This window comes from Blennius ocellaris (genome assembly GCF_963422515.1).
Source record: "Blennius ocellaris genome assembly, chromosome: 9".
In the NCBI taxonomy this organism is placed as follows: Eukaryota; Metazoa; Chordata; class Actinopteri; order Blenniiformes; family Blenniidae; genus Blennius; species Blennius ocellaris.
The window spans coordinates 16,977,879-17,003,241 of NC_137658.1; the positions used below are offsets into that span (position 1 = coordinate 16,977,879).

Here is a 25,363-nt window from a genome sequence, read left to right on the forward strand (position 1 = left end):
GCAAAGACCCTTGGTCGAAAGTATGACAGGAAACTAAAGTTCTGCACACGAGACCTTCAGTTCCAACGAGACCAAACGAGAGCTGAAGAGGTCATTCCGTGATAGACGGAGAAACCTTTCGGCTTGATCATGCCTCAAGGAGTCAGAAGCAAGACGACCTCTCCTCCTATTGGGAATACGAGTTGAGCTGAAGACCAAGAGGTCCATCGAATATGAAGGAGCCAAAAGAAAAACGGGACGGACATCGTCAAGAGAAAAGCGCCAGCATCGATCAAAACTACAACAAGCCAGTTGGGAGAGTGGCTGCAGAATATCACCGTAATAACTTTGTCATTTCAGAAGGACAATATGTAGCGCAGCAGTTGGACAATCTACGGGAGAAAAGAGCGTTTGTGGAAAACACACATCAACAAATCTATTGACGGTTATTGAGCCGTCGGAACAAAAGAGTTCTTGTGCCGTCTTCTCCTCGATGACCTGGTTGTTTATGATTACAAGGGAGAGAGCGGAAGGCTTCTTCCTGAAATCAACGTGATGTGAACACTTTATTTAATCATCTTGTTGAGTATTTCAATAGCAATATGATTTGTGCTGATATAAACACAGCTGCAGAGGATATTGACGTCTTATAGCCCTCTTCGAGATAATAGTGCTCTTTCTCTTGCCACTAATTCGTGTCTCTCCTGTTTGTTACTTTACTTTTTTCCACACAAATTGGACTGCGAGGGGTGAAATTTTATTTCTGTGTGTTAAAAAAAAAAAAAGTTCCTTCCTCTGTTGGACATCATGTTAAAATACTTTTTTTTTAAATAGGTGGTTTCAGAAGATGATCAAAAAAGAGTGGAAAAGTTAATTTTTGACATAATTTAAAGAAAAATTTATATATATATATATATATATATCAAAACAGTGGCTTCGTTCTCTAAGAATATGGTGTTTAATTTGAGGATCAAAAATACAACAACCGTTAGCCTACTTCATACAATGTGACGCTTTTAAACAGAGAACATATTTATCACAATCACTAGTGGAAAGGAGTGAAAATGATTTTTTAATGATTTGCTGAGAAGCAGCCGACTTTACAAGACTGATACAACCTTCTAGATCCAATGCTGCTCATTTCAGATCCTGGGCTGTAGCCCAATGTCACGTACTGAACACGGTGTGTGGAACCTGAGGAATCTGCTTTGAGATCAGTAAACACATGCCAAACATTCAAACGCCTACTATCCAAAGCACAACAACCACATTAAAGCCTCGAGTGCCTGCTTCATACGAGAATTCTTTCACACGCTCCAAACTTTTTTCCCCCCAGTTTGCATTGCTCTGTGACATTTTCCTGCCAGCTGTTTATTTCAGATACTGATCCCTCCACAGTATTAGTGTGCATGCTGTGTAAACACTCTCAAGCACATCATTAGCTTTATTTGGAAGTCTTTGAAAGTCTGTATGTGTGTGTGTGTGTGTGTGTGGGTGTGTGTGTGTATCGGCCTCATTATGTAACAGTGGATTAGCGCGTGGAGGTATTCAGACCTGGGGGGGGGGGTTGGCTTTGTTCGACAGTTGAAATAACCCCATTAGTACCCAAATACCACACACACACACACACACACACACACACACACACACACACACACACACACACACACACACACACACACACACACACACACACACACACACACACACACACACACACACACACACACACACACACACACACCATCTGCTCTTGTCAAGTCTTGTTTGTCCAGCTGATTTACACAGAACAGCACCAAAATGATCCTCAGTGACGTCCTCCAGCGTCAGCCGAGGCTGTGAAGGGGAGTCTAAATTAAAAGGGCTGGGAGTGACGTCTGCAGACAAGAACAACGGGCTGCCGCTGATGACTGGATCTTCACTCTGTCCCCTGGAGGTTTCTAGTCCCCGTGACGTAAAGCAAATCCGACCCGACCGGGCACAGCTCTAATCTCTGAATGGAACAAGCGCCGCCAGACTCATTGCACCACCGGCTCACAGTGCTGACTAACTGGCTGCTGTCAGCAATGACGGAGACGTCTGACATCGAGGTCCAATGAGGACCCCCCCGCCCCCCCACCTTCCACCACCACCAGCCATGACACAGCCTCAGAAAACACAGGATTCCATTGTGCACCTCGTCCCTGGAGCTGATGCACCGATGGTACCGTGTTTGACTCCTGGTATCTGATTGTATGAACAGACACACGGATTTCGATGAGCAGATACATAAAGGGCCCGTTGACACCGGGCAACACCAAGCGTTTCGGGTGATGGGATCACATGTGGCGACCCCTGACGCAGGCCGTCTCCACTCGTCTGTATTGTGCGTTTCAGGCCAACCACTTGAGTTCGGGTTGTGTCATTGCCTCTACGTCACGTCAGCTAAAAGGCCAGAGGGTCAAAAATGGGTAGTTATTACCTCAAGTTGTCTGAAAAATGTTTTTCCCCCAGTTGTACCTCTCTTTGATTGATCCCATATACATTTGTTATATAATTATATAAGTTTAACCTGTAAACTTATTTTGAATTCATGAAAAACTTTCAAAGAGACAAGACCCTGCAAGTTAAAACCTACGTCAAAATAAAATAATAAATGCCTTTTAAGTATTTTTCAACACAACACAAACTCTCCTAATCATTAGAATAATATGTTTGTTTTTTTAATAGCTTGTGAAAAGATTTGTACCATTTTAATCCTGGAAAAGTCTGATAATTAGCCCCAGTGGATTCATTGGATCCAGGAATAGATTTCTACTGTGCCCGATTCTATCGAAAACTTAGCCTTTAATCTGGCTAATACGCCCCTTCAGGACTCCGTCTGAGGAGAAAGAATAATCTGATCTGGTAACGTATTGTTTCAGGACTGTGTTTGGACAACCCAGATCCCGGCTGCTCCGGTCCTGATTGTTCTGCTCCAGCAGCTAAACCAGGCTAATATCCAGATGATTGCATTACCACAGCAATTAGGGGCAGCAGAGTATCGGGGCCTACAGAGAACCAGCAGCAGACGGTGGGAAAAAACAGGCCGGCGAAGTGTCGCCTATGGCAGCCATATTTCTAAGTAAACCACAATTCGAATGCGGAATCAAAACCCTGCGACTGGGTCGCGGTGGCCTCGGCCCCCAGATAACGCCATTAGACCCGGACCGAGACAAGCCCTTGGCTGTGCAGCTGTGGAGCTCAACCCACAGTCATGTGAGGGCCGTTAGTGAGCGTTTATGAATGAAATTTCTGTTTTTTTCCGTCACACATTCCCGTCCCCGAAGTGGACCTGCCCATTCACAGAAAACAACCCTCACGACAAAACGACACAAAGAGTCTTTAAAGCGTCGACGTATTGATGGAGACGGGATCGCTGTGGTGACTCACCAGCACACACGTCATGTTTAATCCACGTTGGGGAAATATCTTTTAGGTGTAGAGCCAGCAAAAAAACCAAAAAACAGATCCATTCATCAGACCAGAAGGGAGAGAGGTTTACGACAAAGTTTTCAAAAAAAAGAAACCGAGACAAGAGAGGCAGCTGATACTGATACACCTGACTGAACGATGGAGGAAGATGCTCTAAAACCTAGATATTCGCACGTCTTGAGGGAATTGATGCACTGAAAGTTGTCAGGAAGTAAGAGGTTTTTTTTTTTCAGATTTAATATGCAGCATTTGCCCACCACTACCTGATTAAATGGAGATGTGATTGTAGAAACACGTGTAGCTCAGATCGATGACCGTCCGCAGTGAAATCAAGCTAATAGCATTAGCCGCAGCTAATTCCCTGCCTCGGATGCCCGGCTTTTATCCTTCCTTTTCCTCCACTCCGCAGTGATGTGAAGGGATTACCAAGACAGGGCCAACTCATTCAGAACTCCTCCATTGTCAGCGGTCCAGCTCACCATTCACAAACATTTCTATTTTATTTTATATAGATGTTTTTGCTTTTGTACGTGTTTTTTTTCTTCCTTTTGTAATCCCATTCAATTTTCCATTACAGCAAATTTAGCCATTATAATAGTATAATTAACTAATTTCTTTTTTTGTAGGTTTTAGAAATTATATCCATAACAATTTTAAGTCATTTGAATTCTTTTGTAGGAATTTTAACTTTTTGTCCTTTTTAGTCAGTTTTCGCAATTGTAGCCATTTGTTTTAACATTTCTTTGTAACAAATTAAGTCGATTTCGATGTCCAAGACAGTTTTGCTTAAGCCATTAAACCCCCCCGCCAATAGCCATATTAGTTATGTCAAGCAGTTTTACCTTTATCTGCCATTTTAATCGTTTTAACATATTTAAGCAGTTTTAAATGATTTACTTGTAGTAATTTAAAAATTTTTTTGGAAGATTTTAATTTTTTGGACAGTTTTCATAATTTTTTGCCATTTTTATTTTTTACCTTTCTAGTAGTTTTAGCAAGATTAGCAACATTAAGCATTTTAGCCTTTTCGTGTTTTGTTTTAGGTATTAACATAGAACTTTGTAAAAACATCTGGGAGCCACTACAGTGAGGCAAAAGAGTCACATTTGGCTATAGAGCCACAAGATAATGCTACAGTTAGCCTGAACAAGAGGTCATGGACAAAACATCGTCCTGCAACTGTCATTTAACTCGTTTGAAGCAGTTGGACGAGTACTGATTGAAACTGGTACTTGAGGTCAAAAATACCAAAACCTACATTAATACATTAATATATAGCATTGCATTGCCATGCAACCATAATGCTGAAATGCTACAAACACCTTTTCAATGTTTATTTCTGAGCTGAAGGAGTCGTGGTTAAATTTAGCAACAATAAACTCGAGCATAGACCTGCAGTGTTTCAAATTATGGCCAAATTTAAGAGTGAGCAATTTTTTCTGATTGTTGAGTAATTTGCTATCAATGTAGTCATTCTGCCTACATATCACATGTATCTCATTAAATATCTAATTTGTAGTCATTTGAAGGAAAAGTAGTCTCGTCAGGATCCTTCATCTGATCTCTGCACAGGGTCCAGAGTGGCTGCTATGTGCCTTCCTGTCACATGTCTTCTCTCCGTGTTATTTAATAAAACTTTAATGGGGGACGGCGCGCAAAACATCTCTTGCTCTCCCGTTACTCTTTTTGGAGACGTTAGAAAGCTTTTCCATGACTTGTGTTATTGTCGGACCTCCATTATCTGCAGCTGCTCCGTTCGGGGCGAAGAGGCCATAAAAGGATACGAGACGAAAAGAAGAGAATGCGGCGCGATAACACAGCTCCTCACCAATAGTTGTTCATTAATCTTCATTCTTTTCTCGTCCCGCCGTCACCGCTCTTGCGTCTCTTTTTTGTCTCTTGTCCAGCTTCACATACCTGACTGGAAACACAGCTTGGGGATTTCCTCTTCACCCATTTAATGATTGCACACTAGCATGCTGACCAATATGGAAATTATTCAGCAAATGTCACTTCAGAGCGACTTTCCCTTGAGATGCAATGGAAAAAACAAATGTGGATTTGGGAATTTCTGACAAACGTATTGGGCTTCTGAATCTTCTGAATATTCTTTACTGGACGGCATAAACCGTGTCAAATAATGCCACCGTGGTGCTGGAGGAAAGGCTTTGCTGGCTTTACTTCGCCCCCGACAGGTAAACCGTGAAATTCCTGGGGCTGCGTTGAGCATTCCAGCAGCTTTGATTCAATCCCGACAGCAATTTATGGATTAGGGTGACCGTCATCAGAAAACATGACGCAGCACATCACAAAATATCCAACGTTACACAGTCCACCAGTGGAAATGGCTCTCAGTGTGGTTCAGTTGGATTCTTTTAAGAACGTCATTGATCATTTCCTGTGGCTGTTTCATCGTATATTTTAATTTGGTGAAGACGGGTCATTGTGATCCTTTACAATGTACTTATGTTGAGGTGAGATAGTAGTGAGGTGTTGTGTTATCTCCACTGCTACAGGGATTACGTGAAGAGGGAGTTCCCCATATTATCATCAGAAGATATTATCTGCCTTTTACACATTGGCAGATTGTATGTCAAGCCAGTCTGTGTTCCCCAAAAGATGCTGTATGACCTATGTGATCACTATTAAGTGTTTTGAGTGGGTTTGTTTTTGTTTTTAGAAGAGGTAAAAAAGTCTTGATGGTCTTTGGATGCAACATTCGCCGTACAACATTTCAAAATGGCATTTGTTAATTCATACGAAAGAAACTGAAGACTTTATTTTTGAGTCTTTAACAAAAGAAGCAACTTGGAGTGATAGGCGAACCCCCTCGTCTTCTACATGATGTCTGTCCTTCGCCCTAACACCCTGCAGGACGTGCATGATGCAGAAGTTACTTATCATCAAGCCCAGAGACCCAGATAACCGAGGGCTCAGCTTCTTAGCCAGCTCAGCTAAAATGTGGACTGTCGTAATCCAGCAGAACGAGGTAAACCTTGAGGTTTACTCAAGCTTGAGGTTTTTTTTTTTTTAATGGAAATTCCATAAATTCTTGCTTGCTTCTCAAACTGTGACTGCAGATGTCTCGACAGGTCTGTGTTCTTGCTGGATTTTTCTTTTGAAGGTTGTCCAAATCGCTCCGAACAGGGGGCAAACCCTCTTCTTGAGATTGAGGGTTTCTCCCCCCCCCCCCTCCCTCGCCACATCCTACCTCGCCTCCCTGCCCCTCCTGTGTGAGCCGAGCCGCACTCCTAGCAACAGGCCCTACATGGACTCCAGACACAAAACCGACCAAACACCTCCATCAGTCACTCGGAGCAGTCTGCATTCACTTCTAGCTGCATCACCACCGTTCCTGCTCCACACACACACACACACACACACACTGCTGTGGTTGCGTAACCACTGCTGGACCGGGAGGACAGTCGGAGGAACCGGCGCTCGTCCTCTCATCTCATATTTACAGTTTCAGGTCGGAAACCTCAACGACACTGAACGTTGGCTCAAACATAAACAGATGTAGAGATTTTTTTTTTTTATTGAAAGAAACAAGGTCAATGGTTACTAGTAATGCAGCCAGATGTAAATATATACATACAAATTCTGTTAGTTTTGTCTTCCGAGTTGAACGTTTTCACATTTAGCTATTCGCTACCATTTATCCCGGTGTGGTAAATACTGTGATTTGGCTTTGTGAGAATAACCGTTTATACAGTTGTATAGTTTTTGCTATATTTACCAAAACTTGTATAAGTTATTCAAGCCATTATAGCTGACTCAGCAGTTTTGACTATTTCGTTCATCTCATCTATTTTACCCGTTTTTAGCAATTGTAGCCGTTTTAGTCATTTTAGTGTTTATATTTTCATGTAGTTGTAGTTTCATGTGCTCTCACGTTTAAGACTCTTTTAGACATGTTAGCAGTTTGTCAAGCCGTTTTCGACCATGTTAGAAATTTTAGCTGTTTTTAAAGAGAATAAAGAACAATCTTCCACCAATTTGAACTGCCGCCTACTTGTTGCATGTCTATTTTTTGTACGATGGCTTTGCTAAGGTGGTAAATGCCCCCAAAAAAGGAACCTCTGATGACACTGGCGAGGACTGAAAGACAGCCTCATTATTAAGTCTGTACAATATTGGCAGAATAAGAAGTGAATGAAGCCAGTTGCAGCTTATCGCCTCTCTTTCTCCTCATTCACTTTCTTTCTGCGTGTCTCACACACAAACAAAATGTTTGTCCAAGTCAACTCTGCTGAGTGGGCAGTAACAGCTCACATTGTCGTGCCATCTTGAGGTTGAAAAGAGAGAGAGAAAGGCTGGAAGAGGAAGGGGGGGTATCGTGCCACCGACACCACATCTACACGACTCCGGGAACAAAAAAAGAAACTTTACTGTAGTCGAAAAAAGCTGAAGGCACTCATTATACCAAACCCTCTGTGGTCCAATCACACTGCCAAGCCCCGAGCTATATATAGAGAATTCAAAGTATTCGAATCACGGAGGACTTCCACAAACGTGCGCCGGGTTTAAATGAGGAGGCAGCCCAATATATCCTCGGCTTTTCGAGTGTCAATTGTGCAACAAGCTTGACTTGATCCTCACTTTGAGGAAGCTCACCGTGAATCCTGGTCATTTCTTCTCTATGAAAGCAAGAGCAAGAGTAATTCGGGAGTTTTCTGACGTTCCCACTTGAATGTGAGTCATGCAAGTAACTGTCAGTGCCAACATCAAGCCATCAATTATCCCATCAAACAACAAGAGAGCGAGTTGGATCAAACCTCGGCAAGAAGAGACGATGTGGACTCTCCTCGACGGGAGAAAATGAGCATTCGCAACAGATTTAGCCAAAGTATCACTGTGGATTCACGGTGGTGTAAGAAGCAGTGGAGAGTCTCTATCCAGACACATTTAAGAGCTGAAAAAAGTGTAGAATAACACCCGCGTTGGGTGAGCAATTAGATGAAGCAATGAGGATGAGCAATGCTGTACTGTCCAGCCCAGAGAACAACATGTTGAAATCTTCAGGTAACTTACTTCCGACCCTTGAAGCATCCGTACATCCCAGCCATGGTGTTCTTCAAGTTCTCTTCTTGCAAAAAAAAAACCCCTGAGGATGTCACTTTTCACAGGTTTCTAAAAAAAAAAACTCAAATCCAACAGTTTATGGACGTCTTCTTCTTCTTTTACTCCCGAAGCCGATGACTCCTCGGGCATCTGTGCCACTCCAACAACAGACGATCAGTCTCTTTCCCCCCAAAGTCAAATCATCCTCAAATACAACATTGGCAGGAGAGTCGCGACAGAAAGCCGAAGGCAGATTATAACAGGATTACAATGTCACACAAGAGGCACAAGAACAGTTTCTTTTCTTTCTTTTTTTTTTTTAAGGTTTCTGCTTCGTTGACAAAAGCAGGAAAGCGTCTTTTCCTGCAGGAGGACGTCTCGCTTAAAGTGCCGCAAATTCTTGAAGAGGGGCACAGTGCTGTGGTGGAAACAATACACGAGCTGCTGTCTCGCTCCTCTCTTCCTCCCAGTCCCCACCACTGGTAAACGCTGCAGCGGGAAGGGAGGGAAGGAGATAAAGAGGGAGGAGAGAGGGAGGGAGGAGGCATGTGTGAACAAGATACTCCCCTCATGACTTTCTCCTTCAGTCATTCTGTCTCCCGACTCCTGCTGCTCTTTATATTTGTGTTGTAGGACCAACAAAAAGTTTATTCCGATCAGTGATACTGTACGTTACCAAATATTTATACTGCAAAACCTCAGGGGCGAATCCAAGAGGTATCGTATATATGAAAAGAGAGGCGCCAATTCCGTTTCCTGATTCAGGGATAAACACCCCAGAACCACGTTTTCGACTGAAAACCTCAAACTTGTTTTGCTTTTTGTCGTTGGAAACCATTAAAAACGACACTTAAAAAATGAAAACAGGGAAAATGCAGAAAGTACTGCACATGCTCAATATGACAGTCTATAGTTTTTTTCTGCACACATGCAAGATCACTAATAATAAAGTGCACAATTACAAACATTCACTGCACCATCATCTGCATAAAGGAGAGACGTTTCTCGCATACAGCCGATACTGAGTGGACCTATATGACAAAGAAAGACAGTTTATAGGAGGTTGGATATTTTACAGCATACTGTTCTGGGTGTGTCTGGTTGTATTACAACAAAACAGCAATAATTTAGTGGCCTGACATGCAAACAGCATGAAATTTCTGAATCTGAGATTAAAAAACAAATGATGCACTTTCCAGTCAATTGCGGTCTTGTTAACTAGAACTTATGTCGTCATGAGGAACACATTCTTTTCATCCACACTACTGGAGGACCAAACTGTGCCCATGTACAAAACTATATCACAATTTAAAATACTAATTAGTAGTAATACGTCACCGTGTATTTACAAGTACAATCAAGTTCAAATATGGTTCTCAGACTTGACAGACAAAACACCGTGAGAAACATTTGTAAATTCGCTAAATGATCACAATGGCCTTTTGTAGTCTCCGACCACGGGCCTCCAGCTCCTCATGTTCAACAGGCCACCATCAGAAAGTTATGCATTGTACCTCTTTTTCTTGGAAAAGCTCTCACTTCATGCAATCTCTTTTGAAAACGAGATTGACTTGTGGCACATTTAATCACTATATCCATACAGCAAGCGGCGATTAGATGCATTTGGGGGATTAAGGGATGAGATTTTTCAAGCATTTTAGTGGGATCAAGGAGTTATCTAAACATATTAGTGATTTGTTGCCACGGCAATGGTAATAAACATGATAACACACATTGCCAATCGGTTAGGTGTATAAAAATATGCTGCTGGATGAACGAACGCACCAAAAGACATACATTAACTTTGCTGTACGCTTGGAAATGTATTTGATTTGTTAGTATTCCCTAAACTACTCTTTAATTTCCATCCAATCAAAACTGGAGAAAAAAAAGTTCTTCTATAAACTACTACTGGTACTCTACAAAATACTAGAAACACAATGAGCTAAAGCTCGCTAAAGTTAACCAGCATGCTAATTCGCGAACTAATGGCACTAAATGCAAAGTATTGTTTGTCTTTTAAAGCAAGTATCCCTATATATATATATATATATATATATATATATATATTGTTAATTCTTCCCCCGGTGCTCTGGTTGCTATGTTAAGCTAAGCTAATGGCCCCTTGGCTTCATGAGAGTGGCGATAAACTAGATAAAAGTCCCTCTTTAAATAGTTCTCCATACAGATATTTATCCTGTGGACATATTCGTCTAACTGGGGCATGGTCGTGTTCTTTAATGGCTTGTCCTTTAGTGATTTAATCAATATACAGCACTTACTTCCATTTCATTGTGTCCTCTGAGGGAAATTCAATAATAGAGGCAGCCGTTTTTCTTTTCACATTGACATGTAAAGTATCTGCATGCATTATAAGTAGAAACACAGCCTATAAAATAGACCTTTCATTGTACTGAAGATTTGAAATAAACATCCTGTTCATGTTACAAATAAAGCGGGGAAACTCCAGCATGTCGGGGGCCCTTAAGCCTTCCGTTAATCATTCGATGCCGCTCAGCGGGGGGGTCCCGCGGTCGCGCAACAGCCCGTCGCAGCTAATCACGGTAATAAGGAGGCTAAACTCGCCGCAGCCGCTCCAGCCCGGCGTGACATGAGCTCTGATCCTGACAATCCCTGCTGATAGATCCTCTCAGGCTCTCACAGGGAGTCCATTTTAGCCAAGTGGACAATTTACTCAAACGACAACAGGTTTACAGTCGCCGCCGATGACGCGACGCTCCACACACCCACAGATTAATGAGGGCTGCACAGAGAAATGACAGACCGTTGTCCGTTTCCATGACAACGGTGCTCGGAGCCACTGAAAACTGCTCCCCAGGTGGAACTTTTCAAAAACACTCTCCGTCTCCATGGTAACAGGGGAAAGAGCTACGTTTCTGCGACTGCAAATGCGCACCACAGCCAAATAGTTCTTCTGCACATGTACCAGTAGATGGAGATAACGTGGTAGTACTACTGATTATTTACGGCATTGTGATGAAACCGTTACAGAAGCTATGACACCATAAATAAAGCAAGACAGAAGGGAAATTCAACACTTTGTCTATTCAGGGCTTTCAGCTGTGAATGAATGTGTATTGTGTGTACGGGGTAATTCACCTCCAGGCTACAGGTGGTTCAGGACTGGTGTGGCCATGATGTAGCGAGTTAGAGAAACAGTTTTTACGAACAATACAGCGACATCCGTGGATGGGTGTAGGAAACAAATAATAAAGTCCATCTCAGACATGAATCAATGTTTGAGTGCATGAGTGAATCAGATACGTTGGTCGTGTATGACAGGCCAAATGACACAACATGTCATTTCCCCAGAGAGAAAAAGTAATAATAATCTTACTCGCACATGCAAAATTGGAACGGAGACCTTCAACTCATATTAATCATCAGATGGTTCACAGAGGAGTCACGTCAGGGGAACAAGATTTCGCAATCCCAACAAGCCCAGACTGAACGCTGCCTGCCTGGTCCAGGCATGTGTGTGTGTGTGTGTGTGTGTGTGTGTGTGTGTGTGTGTGTGTGTGTGTGTGTGTGTGTGTGTGTGTGTGTGTGTGTGTGTGTGTGTGTGTGTGTGTGTGTGTGTGTGTGTGTGTGTGTGTGTGTGTGTGTGTGTGTGTGTGTGTGTGTGTGTGTGTGTGTGTGTGTGTGTGTGTGTGTGTGTGTGTGTGTGTGTGTGTGTGTGTGTGTGTGTAAACAAAGACAGTATCAGCTCCATTTCAGCAGGCTGACACACAGTCGGCTCCAGATTGAGAAATATCTCCAGTCCTGCTCCCGGTACCTTTTCCAGCGCCGTCAGGGAGGACAGCTCTCGGGGCTGAAGTGGTGTTGACGGAGGGTTTCCAGAAGTTCAGTCCGAGGGTTAATCAGTGTTTCCACCAATGCATTCTCTGCCTGCCTTGGCTTTGCCTACGATTAATACCCGGATCCCGGCTCTTGGGATTTCCCTTCCTGAACCTCTTATTCCTCGCTGCAGCAAGAACCTGACAAAGGACTTCGCATGAATCTGGTTTCCTCCAGACAAAAACAAGGAGGTGTCAATATTTTTCCTGTGTTATTTTAGTTTTAAATTACATAAGCTAAACTAAAAATATCCCATAACTTGAAGACTCACTGCTCTACAGTCTTATTATTTAGCTTCACAAACATCTTTCCAGGACTCGATGAAAGCTTTTGGATAATTCAATAGCTTTGAGAGACACGCACACGCACACGCACACACACTTTCTAAGTCAAATAAATGTAAAACACATCCTGTCTGGTTCCTCTCACGTAAAAACTGGGCCAAACCAATTAGAGTTCAGTTACAGTTGTGATGGCAGACAACTCCAACACACACATATACACACACACACATACACACACAGGCATGCCGCATGTACGCACTCGCACGCATTCTGCACTCTGCCAAGGACTTTCTCATTTTCAGTGTGTACATGTTGGAATCAGTGCTTCTTTATACACTTCATTTACCAGCTCAATAGAGGCAGATGGGTTATTTTTCTGGACACATCCCTCCTTCTGCTAAGTTTCTACTGCAGGGAGTAAAATCTATCTTGCTGCATCGCGACTGAGGCTACTTCACCGGTGGAACAGATGAAAGGCATTCATTTAATGTATTTTGATATCAAAGAGAAGCCGAGATGTCAATCCTCGCTTATTTAAAGCAAAACTCACAAGATTGACTCGAATTTCCTGAATTCACAAGCCAACTCTAAACTTGCATGATTAACTATAAACTCATATATTAATTAAACTTACACAATTTTCTCTACGTGCAAATTCTACCTGGAAATTCTTTTGATTAACTCGAAACTCAATGAATGAAAAGGTGAATTCTAGACTTGTGGAACTTTTTCCAGTAAAATAACTCATTTTCAATGCCTGATCCAGAGACAACAACTAGTATGTGAAGACGAGTCTTAGAAGAGTCACAGTAAGTCCCAGCAAGTGATGCACTTTTCACTCAAAATGTACCTTTGCATGTTAAGAAAATGAACACTCCATTACCATCGCATCTGACTGCTTATAACATATGAACATTGTTGCATCATATTTAATTAAAGTACTTTGGTGAAAGTGACAATAGACACATTTATGAGGGAGTTTTGCAACCTTTGTTTTGAGCAAGTTTATTTTATATCCAAGTTCTTTCCAAAAAAAGACGTTTTTAAAAACCATAAATCTTTGTTTTACACTTTTGCCCTCATTTTACACACAATAATAATAATAGTGTTGATTTCATAATTTAAATATTTGTTTGAGCAGCTCTAGAGAAATCTATTTGTTTGAAGAGGTTTAAAAGGCTTTACATTGAGTTTTAAAGAGTTCTGGTGTATTTTAAAGTGGCTAAAGCAAGTATGACGTACATAAAACTCCTGAAGGGAAGAGCTCGCTCCTACATTTTGTATTTTGTAGTTTGTATTTGGAACTTTTTGCCATACGCAACAAGAATATTCAGACAAGCTGAGAAGAGTTAACTGAAGCCTGAACAAGCTGACAGACTAAAAGCAGAGCCCGACATCATAAAAGCTTCACCGCTGAAGATAATATCCTTCAGCGTTCGATCCGGCGCACCGATAAAAAAATATTGACGATCTAATGATGCGCTCCGACCAGCCGCTTCATTGAACCAGCTAAAATGAGCTCGGCTCTGTTCAAGTAGGAATCTAAAATAAACCCCGCCGAGGGCGATTTATGGTTTCTGTGCGAGCGGATGAACCAACAGGAGGAGTTTGTCCAAACACAACTTTTTCAATGTCCGTCTGCACAGGTTCCTCAGTGCTGGTTTGAAGAAATGGATCCAGGAGGTTGAATAAAAAGGCCTGTAATCGCCCTGAGGGGGCACGAGAGTGTGCCTGTGTATGCATGTATCAATCAGACAGGTTTTATGTTTACAGAGCCAGGAGGAATGTCGGGCAGTTCCCCTTCGGAGAGGAAAAAAAAGGGTTTTGGTATTTCCTGAAATGACCGAGAGAGAGAGAGAGAGCGAGAGAGAGAGCGAGAGGGGGAGAGAGAGAATCATATATCCATGATCTAATATGATAGAAAGAACAATCCACTATTGAAACTAATGATCTAATACAATGTGTGTAGCTGGAAGATTAGCGTAGAACCAGTGGAAGTTTGCTTCCTTGCTTGTTGTGCTCATTTGATAAAGTTACACTTACTTTTGCTTGTAGGTTAAATCTTTATCAAACATTTTTAAAGCCGCAAAAGTACATAACTGAACCATTTAGGTTTAATTTATTTATAATACAATGTGTTGGAAACCATGTTAAACTGACCAAGTGAGCACAAAGTTCATGAATTATAACTTTTTGAACTCTTTTAAACAGTGACCAGAGTTACTCTATTGTGTTTTTTTCATTTTGATTTTCGTCATTTTCATTCCGCTTTGGAAGAGTTTTAGAAAACGGCTCTCAGAACTTTTTCGAAATGCTCTAGTCTCCATGGAAACAGAGAAAACACAATTTTCTTTCCCCAAATAGGAGTAAAGCACCAGCACTGGACTGTGGTAGTGAGTAGTTTTGCACACGAGCAAGTCGATTCACAACAATAACGTTCACCAACATTAACCACACCATTGTTTGCGTAAGGGAGACACAATTATTACAAACAGCAGAAACTGAGTGGACATAAAGGAGGAAAAAAAGACTTTCAAATTGTTGAGTACAAAGCACAGAAAGCCTACATTTTCATGTTTACATGTCATACAGGGTTCATAATGATTTAGAAATTAGATTTAACAGCAGAAGAGATATTTGTACTGCAGCATTCACTCACTATTTGTACTCAGCCTCTATGTTCGCTATAGAAAAGCTGCTCGATTCTTTAAACTACGAAACTATCATGTTATTGTTGAAAACACGGCAAGCAAAAGCAACCGCAGGGGTCCGAGAACCGAGGCTCGTTGCAGCAAGTTGCATAAATGTCGTGGAACCTGCTCCTCACCCGGAGCTCAACGATCATCAACATTTCAGAAATAAGACTTTCTTCTACCTTCACCACAGACTCCCACAATAATTAAATCATGACAGGTTTACAACAGTTCCGATTTAATTGAGGGGAAAACGCTCCTGCTGGAGACCAGAATCGGCAGACTGCAAACGTAGCTTCACCTCAATTAAGAGACTGCGCTATTTTTATACCTTAGTTTGTGAACTATAACTCACACTTTGCTTTAAGTTGTTTGGCTAATCATGCAACCTATATCAAGAAGCAACTTAAATATAGAAATTATAGTGGTACATACCACCTGGGACCACCAGATGTCACTATATGACAAACACAATACTGCTACGGTATCACAGAACAATCAAAATGACCGTATTTCACTAATAAAACAAGAATTTTTTTTTTTTCTAAACTAACTTGGATTTATCAAATCAGCAGCAGAGAGAGTTCAGAGTGTGAGAGAAACTCGCGAGGGACTGGAGAACGATAAAGAAATGGTAGCTGCGATGAAGAAGAGAGAGTTGAAACTAAGAACAAATTCACAGACGACTCTGGAACGGGAAGCGACTGGATGAGACTTATGAATGCTGACCTCCCTAAATACACAACTTTTTCCCTTCTTCATCTTGTCGTTTTGTTTTGATTTTTATTTGTGACTCGTACTGCAGGACATACGATAGCTGCGTGTGTGTGTGTGTGTCTGACCTAAAACAGTTTACATAACAGTATGTATCTCGATTTAACTGATGACTCTTGTGATGCAGTGACCAGAGTAAAACCACTGAGGCGCTCCCAAGTTTATTCCACTCAGATCTGTGAACCCCCACTTTCCTCTTCCTCTCCTTTTTTTTTCCACCCCCCCCTTTTCTTCATCTCCATCCATTCCCTCCCCCTCCTCTCTCACCTCTCCCTTCTCGCTCTATTACAACACGCTCGGCCTGATCCAGATCTCGAGGAAGAGGAGGGGAGTCTGAATTCCTCCTCACATCTGGAAACCATCTTCTCTCTGCCCTGGTTTCTCTTGCTCCATGCCGTAATGTAAATAGGCCTGTAATCATACTCCAGCCCTCACTTAGTGGTGTGTGTGTGTGTGTGTGTGTGTTTCTCTCAGGTGCTCAGTTAAATTTCACAGAACAATAAAGTCCAGTTTTCTTCAGTTCACACCTGATTGCTGCTCTCGCTCTGAAGCGAGGACCTCCACGTGTCAAAAGGCACTTCTGATAGACGACCTGAGCTGGAACACCCACAAAGAACAAAATCACTTTCTGATTCAATTAAACTGTGAAACCAACATGCAGAGAGCTGAAAAACATGTGTTGGTGAAGCATTCCTTGTTTTGCACAAGTGTAGCAGCTCCTTACAACTTTCACGTGTTTCTTTTGCACACCAGAATGCCTCTAATCTCACAAAGGAAAGACGTTTTATTCAACATTTAAAGATTCACTTTCACTGCCGACGATGCAGATTTGTGTTTTTGATATTTTGAAAGAAACTCTTAAAATGTTCTACAACAGCTAAAACCAGAAAAAAACCCAACTAAAAAAGACCAAACTGCTAAATGCACTAGAAAATACAGAAACCATCAAGTAAGTCAAAGCAACTTCAAGTTATAAAAGTCAATAAAGGCAAACTAAGTTTTTTTGAATGTACAGTTAAGTGAAGAATCTAATATAATGGGGGAAAGACTGCAACACTCACCACCAAAAAAATACCCAAATATATACATATACGCATCTTTTAATGTAAAAAAAATCAGGCTGAAAAAGTTTTTTTAAAGGCTAAAATATCTTTAATTGCTTCAATGGCTAAATCCACTGAAAAAGAGAGAAAATAGTAAACCAGCAAAAAGAAAAGGCTTAACAAAAAGGAACTTTTTTTTAATTCCAGTTATGAAACTCAAGTGGAAATGGTAATCACAGATGAAAAGAAACGCTGGAAATCAACTAAAAAGATGCTAAATAGAAATGTTAGATGGTTAAAAATTGCTATTTAAAGCATTAAATGGCAAAAACTATTAAAACCACCAAAGCCACAAAAAAAAAGAGTTTAACACTGAAACTATACCAATGTTTAGCAGCTCCAGAATAATTAGATTTTGTAAAAAAAAAAAAAAAAAAAAAAGTAAAAGAAAATAGGCAAAAAAAAACCAATTAGTCCTAAACTCATCTGTTAGTGAAAAGTCAAAGTGAACCATAACAATTGATTATGATGAGCTGGTCCGTAACCCGGAACCACCTGGCTACGATCAATAACATTGACACGTTATGAGCTTGTGATCGCTCGTCATCAATTTTGAAATGAGGTCAACAGAGAAGAACTGGAGGTTTTTTTTTTTTTATTGAATATTAAACTAATTACTCTATCAAAAAAAATCTGCATCTATTTATTCAAACCTCTTGACTTTTCCCAGACGTTGTCCAGCAATGACGCGAAGGCGCCATTTTAAAAGGGTCCTTGTTGGTTTGCGAGGTGGGCGGTCGCATGTTCACCAACCGTGAAACTGATTGAGAACCAGCAGTCAGTCATCATTTGTATTTTTGTTAAACGGCATTCAGACGTGCTCGTTTTCGTGCCCCAGCAGCCTCTGCAGTGATTTACTTTACACCACCTGGTTTCTCTAAGAAGGAACACAAACCATCTTCATAGAGTCGACGTGGACATTTGAAGGGTCTTGCCTTCTGATAGAAAAGAACCACGCAGATCATCTCTTCAGGACTTACACCTTCATTTCTTAGTTAAGCATCGTCATAAATAATACAAACTCCCAAAATGTGTGAGAACGTCGGAACACCATGTTGAAGGAAATCCATGTTTGGGTTGTAAAGGGTTGGATTTTGCCGCAGCAGCTTTCTCGTCTTGCCTGGCAGTCAACGTGGCAATCCATGAGAGGCACGCTGCATTTACCCCTCAGCAAAAAAAAAAGAAAAGAATGGATGGACTCAATCTGGGACACGAGAGCTGCTCCACTGATTTCACTGTATTGGATTTATGAGCAACCAGATCAATGGTGCTCACATGACATGGCGTGAGAACCGGAGTTCTGACCAAACGTTCACGGGACCTATACTTGGATGGTGACGCTACGATAATGAGAAAGTACTATGCCAAAGATCAAGAACTTCTGGACCCCTGATTCCAGCGTTCAAAACGCCAACGTTCCCGTGAAGGTTCCTGATCCTTTTCCTGAGGAAAGTTCAGAAATCAGCTCTGGAGGACCAAAATGTGAAGCGCCTCCCCTCTGTACCGCTAGCGTTCGGTTCGTCTGCTCACACCACCTCCTTCAAGAGTGACCTCTTCACAAACGACCACAAACCTCTTCCTTTCTAGCAGCAATCAATGACTGGAGGAAACTCTCCCTCGGTGGCGCCGGATCCAAGAAGCAAAGCGTGAACAGAGTGTAGGGAGAGCAGGACACAGTCCCTCCCATTAGGCTTCTGCCTGTCATCAGGACAACGTTTCCTCTCTGACACAGTGACACATGACCTGATCAGCTCTCTAATCAGGACAGTTTATGCACATTTTTTATCAAGCCTCTCAGGCAGTTTACCAGCACTGACACACTTAATCTCCTGTACTGTATCCTCGTCGCAGTCTGATAGTGTGAACCCCTTTTATCACCAGCGGCCAGGCTCCAGGCTCCGACAGACTGACTGTCGTCTCTGTGGTCATGTTAATGCAACATCACGGAGCATGTTCCTCGTGAGGGTCCCGTCAGCTGATCGGCCATCAATCGATTCTTTCATCCCAACAGCCGACATAAAGGGCCACTCTGTTCTGAATCAGCTCAGGATTACACAGGTTACCACACAGCAGCCAAAGATGACTGTTTAATCTGGACTGTCCTTGAACCGCCTCTAATACACACACACACACACACACACACACACACACACACACACACACACACACACACACACACACACACACACACACACACACACACACACACACACACATAGAGGTAGAGAGAGAGAGAGAGATTTCACAGCTCTGATCACTGACCATTCAGGCAATAAAAAAAAAGGTGTACTATTCCTTTAAATGTTCTTTTATCAATAAAGAACTGCATGAGACACCTTTTGGAGCAGAACTGAACCTTAAACATACTTCAAAATGTCCCAAACTGACATGAAAAGGTGTGTTTCAGGAGAAGTGGAGGATTTCTGGTGGTAAAAGTTCAAAACTTACATCTCATTTAGTGTTGTTGTTTTTTTTGTTTTTTTATTTAAAGTCAAATATAAAAACTAAGAATAAAGTTAACAAGCAGACATGTTCTAAACACAATCCTAAAAACCTCCAAACAGTGGCAGATCTCCAAGGGAAACAAACAGAAACTCAGCTTTCTTCCTTCACTCTCTCACATGTAAACAAAAGCTCATGTATCGATCACTGATCGAACAACAGAAGACAAAAAGTTGACACCCCCCCCCCCTCTTCTTTCGCCCCGCGCGTGCGGGGCAGATATAGAAGCCTCAGGACTCACCGTGTGGGCTGGATCTCGAAGGGCTTCAGAGTGAAGTCATCCCTCAGAGCCTGGAAGCGAGACATGAGTGCAGTTTGCTCCCTAATGATCGGATTATTTGTCTCCGTCCTCCTGCAGGCTGCAGTGTGGCGTTCATGGACCGGCTCGGAAATCCGGACACTCCCGTTCCACGGGAATAAACTCTCTTATCTTTTAACCCCTTGTCAGAACAGACAGTCACTAAATGTGTAACCTTAAGTATTATTCTACCGCAAAAAGTGATGACATATCTTAACAATGTGTTTTGGAAAATTACCCCTAACTCCAAATGTGTGCACTCGTCTTATATATCTGATCAAATATGAAAACTTGTGACACTATATTCTTCTCAAGATCCATAAAATAAGAATTATTACATTACAAACGCATTTCAAGCTTTAAGTCGTGAAATATTTATGATTTTAACCAGGTTGACAACTTTCCAAAAATATTTTATGTTAGATAAAAGCCATATAAAAGCAATTTGTGTGAGTATTGTTTTACTTTTGCAACTATAAAATGGTCTATTGACATTAAAAAATAACCCTCAAAAGTCACCATTAACATGTCTTTTGAAGTGATGTTGCTAAAAAAAAAATAAACCGAAAGAAAAGCTCAGCAAGCCAAAATTATATCTGTATTTGTTGTAGATGTTTGTGTTTCGTCACATCTTTGTAAATTAGGTGTGAAAATACACACAACAGAAAACAGCAGGCTAGGTTTTCTTTACTTACAAGCTCATGAGATGCTCTGAATGTAAAACATTTGTTTAGCTTTAATATTTACATGCTGGTTTTTGCACTAAAACCAGTTATAATGATCAATTTGTCTATTAAATTTTCTACAAATATGTGTTTTGATAAAGTGTCGCTACTTAAAGTTAAAAGACAATTCATAATACTGGAAAGAGGCACCCCACTGACTCGTCTAGTTAGAATCAGATGTTTATATTAAACGAGTGAACCTGAACGCATCATGAGCACAAAAGGCAGCGCCCCCTCCACAAATAAACAATTTCTGCTAAATAAATGTGCCTTTTGACAGTCTGTGTAACGTCTGAACATCTGAAGAGGTCCAGAAAAGGAAAATGAAATATCACAAATGATTATGCTTTAATTTAATAGTTATAGAGGTGTGTAAACTTCAGGAGGACGAACAGGAGGAAGAGGAGGAGGAGGAGGAGGCTGTTGAATAGAGAACGGAAATCTTTTGGATAAAATCAAGACTTCATGACCAAAAGTGTGTTTTCAGAGTTGAGTTAAAACAGTTTAGTTTAAACGGACTGGCAGTGTGTTCACATGAAGTGAAGACGTTAAAAAGGCTTTAAGGATGAACGCTGCTGCCATCTTCTGCTGTAAACCAGTACTGCACTCACACTGCTTGACTGGAGTCTGCACGTTCTCCCTGTGTGTGTGTGTGTGTGTGTGTGTGTGTGTGTTCAGCGGTCACATTCTCTGTCTCTTTCTATTTTACATATAATTTGGATTTTCAACATCAGAAAAAAAATCTATTATTATCATCAGCTCAGTGTGTGAATATGGAAGAATAAATGGCTGGATGAACAGGTTTAGTAGAAAAAAAGGTTTTTTAATCATTGAAATAAACAAAACACGAGTTGTTCATTATTAACAAAGTTTTCAAACATTATATTCATTACTGCAAGTTTTCTTGTGAGATTCCAGCCCTTTTAAATGTTTTGATCTTTTTAGTGGATTTTCTTTTTTGCCAATTTTTATCTGCTTTAGCCATTTTCACTTTCAAAGCTTAGGTTGTTTTTTTCTCCTTTTCATTCCTTATACCAATTTTGAATATTTGCAGTGATTACAGCCTGAAAGTTGTTCTGGAAATAGGTCTGGTATGCAAATAGCAATTTAAAAAATATAGAAATACGATCAAAATTGATTTACACAGATTGAAATGCTGTATTTTATCATTACATTCCGAAAAATGTCCATTTCCTTAAATCAGGAAATTGGGAAAAAAACAAGTGGTAATTGTTTTCCGAGTATAAGTTCTGAGGCAACTTGAATGCAGCGTCAGCTGATATTAAAATCAATATGTCAAAATCACATTAAAAAAACAGAGAGAAATTATTATTATTTTTTTTTTTTTAAAGGCTAAAACTGTTTGGATTTGGAGGGAAAGTTTGGCAGAGCGTCTCGGACTCCCTCAGAGTCTCTGCGCCTCCTTGAAGCTGTGCAGCAGCCCGTCGTCCGCCCTCAGGGGGAAGTACAGGGTGCGGGTCTGGTAGTGCTCCGGCTGGTTCTGGAGGTTCTGGATGACGTCGGGCAGCAGGTGGGCTCGCTCCACGCCGCAGCCCGGGGCCTCGTAGCCCAGCCGGGTGAAGTGGACGTGCAGGTGGTAGTAGGACGGCTGGTAGTGCAGGTACACCCTCAGCTTGCAGGCCGGCAGCTTGTAGCGCTGCAGGATCGCATCCTGAATCACAGACACGGCCATTTTTAGATCGGCGCCGATAAACAACAACCCAATCAGACGATTCATTGTTTTTTGTTTTGTTTTTCCCCTCACTTTTCCTTTCTTGAAGACGTTCTGCAGCAGTGGGAGATGAGCCGACGTCAGGTCTCGGAGACTCTTGATGTCTCTCTGATGGACGATGGCGATCAGGTACAAGTCATCTACCTGGAGGAGGAGGAAGAGGAGGAAGTGGTGAAGAGGTCCAAAAGGACGATTTCTCATACTCTGAGAGGATCAAAATCAAGGACACGTTGAGATGGAGGCGGATGGTTTAACAGCCTGAGAAGAAGGAGGTAAAACTATCACTACTTCCACCATTCTGCCAAAAACAGACAAAAAGGTGTCAAGTGAAGACAGACAGAAGAAAAGACTCATGTCCTGGTCCTGCCAGTGTCTCTCACCTGCTTCTGGTCCCACTTGAAGTCCGGCAGGAGGACGAAGCCGACCTCTGGGTCCGGATCTTCAAACACGATCCTCTCCGCCTCGGCTTTCTTCTCCAGGATGTTGTGAACCCACTGAAAAGGGGGGGAACGCCAGGGGTTAACCTGGGAGAAGGAGGAGGAGGCGTGGCTTCAGGACACCGACCTTCAGGCTGAAGCTCTGCTTCTGAATGTACGGCAGCGTGATGGAGTGGTAGTCCTCGGCCGTCTCCTCCACCAGGAAGCTCTCCTGACGCTGGTACTTCTTCACATGTTTCTCTGTGGCCGGACACACCACCGTGGTCTTAATCTCTGCATGCACACCCACACACACACACACACACACACACAGGTCACTCACGTTGCCAGAGCAGCACAGACAAGAGTCACAGTGGCAGTGAGGAGGCGAACCGTTGAGGTGAGGCGGAGCCTGCAGCCGGTACGTGCTGTAGATGTCGTTCTTCATCTCCAGTGTGAGGGTGGAGGCTCTGAGGAGCTCCTCCACCACGTCTTCCCGGAGAGGAGTCTTCTCCAGGATCACCACGGCGTCCTCACCCGAGATCTGGAAACGTAATGTTGAATGTCACACGCACAATGTATCGATCAATCAAAATAAATAAATGAATAGAAGGTAGTGTTTGGTTTAAACTGGGTCCAAAAAGAAAAAGAGCGCTGTTATTTGGAAGTAAAAATCTCTAAATGCAACGAGAACAACATCTTATACTTATTGTAAGAATCGTACTTCATCAATATTATTGCATTTAACTATATAATTGTGCAATTTATACACGAGCGACATACCAATTGGAATGCTTCAAGCATTATTTACATTTTAGTGCCTTCACTTGTTACAAAAAATCAGAGCTTATAAAATAACTTCTCAGTTAGAAATTTTGATTTAAAATTGGCTCATAAGCAAATAAATTAAACACTTCAAACCATTTAGTTTATATATAATATGTCTGAAACATATGTCACTGTTTCAATTGAACCATAAGACACTATTTTTCCACACGTTTGATATATTCACACTTGAACTTATAGATTTTATTTTGAAAAGCCAAAAAGGAAGTTTGTATTTTGTTCAACTGATTTAAACAAAACTGCAGAGATTGTAATTGTTTCCTGGGGTTTAATAGCGTGTGGAGCCAATAAACTACTGAAAAGTGTCACGTTGAGTCAGTTGTTGAGACGTTAAACAGAATTGAGCGGAGGTTCCTCCTTTACCTTCCCCTGGAGGAAGATGTTCTTCTCCCGGGCAGAATCACTTAACACTGCGGATTTCTGAAAAGCTGACAGGCTGTTTGTGTCTCCAGCTTCTCCTGCAGCTTCCGCACCGTTTCCGGGGTCAGATTTCATCTTTTTAACTCCCTCGTTTGAAGCGTCTTTATCTCCATCCAACTCACGTTTCGCCGCCGACTCCGCCATGTCTCCTCTGAGAGGCTCCGCGTGAATGTGACGTATCACTCCGCCTGCAAACAACAGACTCTGCCCTGCAGCTTCCGAGCACGCGCTTCAAATTATTAACTTTACTTTCTGACCGGTAGTTGTTGGGAAAACTTGTAAAAAAAGAAAATAAAAATAAATATCCTAAATCGTCTTTTTCCAAATAAATACTGCTCGTGTAATCAAAAAGTACTCACTTCCTCACATTTTTGCAAACTAATTTTGTGCAGAGTGAGAGGTCTTCACACTAACATGAGCATCTAATCAGCGGAAATACGCCAGAAAGCTCAAGTTTAGTCTTTCAAAATGAAAGCTTATTATTATTATTATTATTATTATTATTATTATTATTATCATCATTATTATTATTATTATTATTATTATTATTATATTATTGTCGGAATTTTATATTTTATTTAGTTAAGTTGTTTTTTCACTGTTGTTTTTGTTGTTGTTTCAGTATATTTGTTGATGTAGTCAAAACTATTATGCAGTGTGAAAATCAAGGATAACATAAATTAGAGAAATATTCTTTTCTAAATTAACATTTTCTCCCATTGCAGTCTAATACAAGTCAAAAGGTGCAGGCCTGCATATCCTTTAATGTCCATTACATGTGCGTATAGAATGCAGAAGAGTTTACTTGCACAGATTCTCCAATAAAACAGGATTTGATTGTAAAGACATTCTCAATAGTATGACAATGATGACAAAATGAAACATGTTCAATTTTACTTTTAATTCTATTTTTTACTTTTATATCGAAAGTCAAATGTAAAACCTGTAAATTATTACTTTTAAACTAGAAATATTAAGTTGAAAATAGTCATTTATGGCCATGAAATACTACCTTGTGACAAAGAAATAGTAATTTGAGGCTTCAAAATATTGATTTGAGCCCCCGAAATAATCATTTGTGGCCACAAAAAATAATTTGTAGTCAGAATATGAAGTAATAGATCAGATGTCATGTCTGGGGCTCAAATTTTCTCAAAATTGTTTTCTTAGATTTGTTTTTTATTGTAAAGATTAATATGTCTCATAATGTTTGAAC

At 41.2% G+C, this 25,363-nt stretch overlaps 2 protein-coding genes across 2 annotated transcripts in view; both read right to left on the reverse strand.

The window, feature by feature from the left end:
• The window catches only part of LOC308134877 (uncharacterized protein), a 44,737-nt gene extending 24,706 nt beyond the window's left edge, over positions 1 to 20,031 (reverse strand). Inside the window, 1 exon segment of the mRNA XM_080502717.1 lies at positions 19,952 to 20,031. Within this exon segment, the coding sequence (XP_080358843.1) occupies positions 19,952 to 20,016 (65 nt within the window). The 5' untranslated portion in view covers positions 20,017 to 20,031.
• A 1,654-nt stretch (positions 20,032 to 21,685) lies between these two features.
• dcps (decapping enzyme, scavenger) lies at positions 21,686 to 24,241 on the reverse strand. The gene is made up of 6 exons (XM_080502538.1): positions 24,091 to 24,241; positions 23,275 to 23,425; positions 23,030 to 23,175; positions 22,846 to 22,959; positions 22,499 to 22,609; positions 21,686 to 22,405 (listed from the first exon to the last, which is right to left on the reverse strand). The coding sequence occupies exons 1-6, from the start codon at positions 24,220 to 24,222 to the stop codon at positions 22,139 to 22,141; spliced, it is 921 nt and encodes a 306-aa protein (XP_080358664.1). The 5' UTR covers positions 24,223 to 24,241; the 3' UTR covers positions 21,686 to 22,138.
• Between the last annotated feature and the right edge of the window lie 1,122 nt (positions 24,242 to 25,363).